At 36.0% G+C, this 3789-nt stretch overlaps 1 protein-coding gene across 1 annotated transcript; it reads left to right on the plus strand.

The window, feature by feature from the left end:
- Positions 1 to 940: 940 nt before the first annotated feature.
- Positions 941 to 1306, plus strand: LOC128251180 (zinc finger protein 664-like). Its single transcript, XM_052977727.1, has one exon. It carries the CDS (start codon positions 941 to 943, stop codon positions 1304 to 1306), a length of 366 nt encoding a protein of 121 aa, XP_052833687.1.
- The last annotated feature ends 2483 nt before the right edge of the window (positions 1307 to 3789 follow it).

The following is a 3789-nucleotide window of genomic DNA, read 5'->3' on the forward strand; positions in this document are numbered from 1 at the left end:
TATATCGATATTTATATCCTACGCATTTTCCCCCCAACGTCCATCCTATACCATTGTGTCTTTCTCTTGCGCTATCGTCCCATTACAAAAATTCCTATTTTCTCAGGACATCTGCTGCCTATTATTTATGATCTCTCTCTCTCTATCTCTGCTTTGTTTTTGTCTACATCACCACCCATTAACCATTTATATATTCTTTAACGCAGAGAAAAATATCTTCTTGCCTACAAGAATGTGCTTACCACTTCGAGAGGATCTCGTGTCTAAACAGTTTCGATAATGACTGTCCTATTTTAGGCTCAAAACATTTTCCACTATAAGTTGTGTGTTTCTTTGTGCGTAAATACTTCATGTTCTGAAAAGAAAGTTTTCCTTACAAGCCTTACCGCGATATTCAGAAATATTTCGATCTTCCTTCAGTAGATAAAGGCTTCTCACCACTGATTGTCCCTATAACTGTATCTATATGGTTAAAAAAAAAAAAAAAAACTCAGTTGTGTTAGAAGTGTCCAAGTGATTAACGTATTTTATATTAATTATCGAGGAACTGATTAAAAGTTGAGAAATGTCTGTTATAAATAGTGATCCGAACAGGCCCAAAAAAGTACAGACTAGAGAAAAAGTGCTCCAGTGTCGAATATGCGGGAAGTCTTTTACTCAGATGTCAAATCTTGTTATTCACAGACGTACTCACACTGGAGAAAAACCGTTTCACTGTGAAATATGTTTGAAATTTTTTGTTTCTAACAGTAATTTAACAAAACACAAAAGGATACACAGTGGAGAAAAACCTCATCGTTGTGAAATATGCGGCAAATCGTTTATCACCAACGATCATTTAAAAAGACACCAACGAATACACACTGGAGAAAAACCTTATCATTGTGAAATTTGTGGCAAATCATTTTCTAGTAATTCTAACGTTGTGGTTCACAAACGAATGCATACTGGAGAAAGGCCCAATTTTTGTCAAATATGTGGTAAAGCGTTTGTTAATAACAGTGACTTAACGAGACATAAAAGGATACATACTGGAGAAAAACCATATCATTGTGAAATATGCGGAAAATCTTTTAGTAGTAATGGTGAATTAAAAAAACATGGAAGACTTCACACAGGTGAAAAACCTTATTGTTGTGAAATATGTGGTAAATCTTTTACACGGAATTCTGGTCTTGTTATCCACAATCGTACTCACACGGGTGAAAGACCCTTTCATTGTGATATTTGTGGGAAGTCTTTCACTCAGAATCCAAATCTTGTAATGCACAAAAGAATACATTTTGGAGAGAAACCATTTGACTGAGCATTAATGTAGAGGAAAACATTTTCTGACACTTCAGTTTTTGCAATTCACAAACTGTAGCCCACACTGGAGAAAAACCTTATCAGGAAATTGTTCACTGATGTCTCGTTTTGTAATTCATGATAAAAAAAAAACACACTGGATAAAGAAGTTTCACTGTGAAATTGTAAGAAATGTATGTCGAATTCTTGTCTTTTTATCTACAGTCATCCTCACACAGGTGAAAAATCCTTCAGTTGTAAAATATTGTCTCAGAATCCAAATCTTGTAATTTACAAAAGAGTACATTTTAGAGAAAAAAAAACCATTTGCCTGAGCATTAATGTGGAAAACAATTCTAACAATTCAATTCTTGCAAATCACTGGAGAAAAAAAAAACCTTATTATTGGGAAATCTTTCATTTGACTGAACCTTATGTGAATAAAAACATTCTCTGACAATTCAATCGTTGCAGTTCACAAATAGTCACACTGGAGAAAAACGTTATCATTGAGAAGTCTTTCATTCTTGATTTCTTATTTTGTAAATCTCACAAAGGCAGTGAACTGACAGAGTTGTTAGCATTGCCAGGCAATTTGATTAATAAATCCTTCAAGTTGGTGCCCAAGTATGGCTGCATTTCAAGGAAAAATATAAAAGAAATAAAGATTATCACAAATGGTATTCATTTTGAACATTAGGTGGCGAGCTGGTAGAATTGTAAGTACACCGGGCAAAATACTTTGTGGCACTTTGTCTGCCTTTTACATTCTGAGTTCAAATTCTGCCGAGTTTGACTTTGCCTTTCGTCCTTTTGTGGTCGATAAATTATGCAGCAGTGAAACACTGGGGTCCATGTAAGCAATTAGACCCCTCCCCTAAAATTTCAGGCCTTTTGTGCCTTTAGTAGAAAGGATTATTAAAAAGGCAGCAAGCGGGCAGATTTGTTAGCATGCCAGGCAAAATGCTGATCAGTATTTCATCTACCGCTATATTCTGAGTTCAAATTCCGCTGAAGTTGACTTTGCTTTTCATCCTTTTGGGGTCAAATAAGTACCAGTTATGCACTGGTGTCAATGTAATCAACTTAATCCCCTCCCCTAAGCTGCCCTTGTGGCCAAAATTTGAAATCATTATTATTATTATTATTAAGGCAGCAAGCTGGCTGAATCATTAGCATGCCATGCAAAATGCTTAGTGGCATTCTATCTGTCTTCATGTTCCAAGTTCAAATTCTGCTGAGGTCGACTTTGCCTTTCATCCCTTCAGAGTCAATAAAATAAGTACCAACTGAGAACCGGAATTGATCCCTCCCCCAAAATTTCAGGCCTTGTGCCTATAGTAGAAAAGATTATTATTAAGGTAGCAAGCTGGCTGAATCGTTAGCTTAGCAGCATTTTACCTATCTTCCATGTTCTCAGTTCAAATTCTGTTGAGGTCGATTTTGCCTTTCATCCCTTTGGGGTTGATAAGATTAAACACTGGGGTTAACGTCATCAACTTACCCTTCCCCTGAACTTGCTGGCCTTGTGCCAACATTCGAAACTAAATTTCATTATAAACATCATCATCATCATCATCATCATTCAACGTCCACCTTCCATGGTTTGACAAGAGCCAGCCAGGTTGAAGCCTGTGCCAAACTTCTGTGATTGTTTTGGTAGGATTTCTACAGCTGGGTGCCCTTCCGAACACTTTAATAAAGTGAAGAATTCATTTGAGAAATTTTACCACTTACTTTCTGTGAATTCTTAAGTTTCACCAAAAGAAGAAATCTTTGAGAAATTCATGTTTGATCTTATCACCAAAATTTGTAAATTTAAATCTTATTTTAATAAAAATCATATTTTAGGAAAAAATCTTAAAAATCTTACTACTCCTGTAATATTTATTGGTTATTTTTATTGGACAGTGAAAATTACTGTTTGCAAAATTGTTTCAGCACTGTAAACATACCAACATCATTCTCATCCTCATCATTTAATGTCCATTATCCATGTTGGCATGGGTTGGATTATTTGACCGGGGCTAGAACACTGAGGGGCTGCACCAGGATCCAATCTGATTTGGCATGGTTTTTACGGCTGGGTGCCCTTCCTAATGCCAACAGAGAGTGTCATGGGTGCTTTTACATGCCACCAGTATCGGTCACGACTACAATTTCACTTGGCTTGATAAGTCTTCTCAAGCACAGCATGTTGCCAAAGGTCTTGGTCATTTGTCATTGCCTCTGTGAGGCCCAAAGGTGCTTTTTAGAATGTAAAAAGCCAAAAGAAATGTAGCTAAGTATTTTTGTCTGATGTGCTGACGATTCTGGCAGCTCACCATCTTTCAAAACTATTCACTAATTAAAACTTTAATAAAGTGAAGAATTCATTTGAGAAATTTTACCACTTTCTCCAATTAACAAATAACTATAGCATACCAACAAGACAATCTATCTAGTCGTTCAATTCATTATAAACTGCAATCAAATCGCCCTCAAATTACATTCTTGTTTCGC

Source organism: Octopus bimaculoides, chromosome 28, assembly GCF_001194135.2.
Source record: "Octopus bimaculoides isolate UCB-OBI-ISO-001 chromosome 28, ASM119413v2, whole genome shotgun sequence".
Lineage (NCBI taxonomy): Eukaryota > Metazoa > Mollusca > Cephalopoda > Octopoda > Octopodidae > Octopus > Octopus bimaculoides.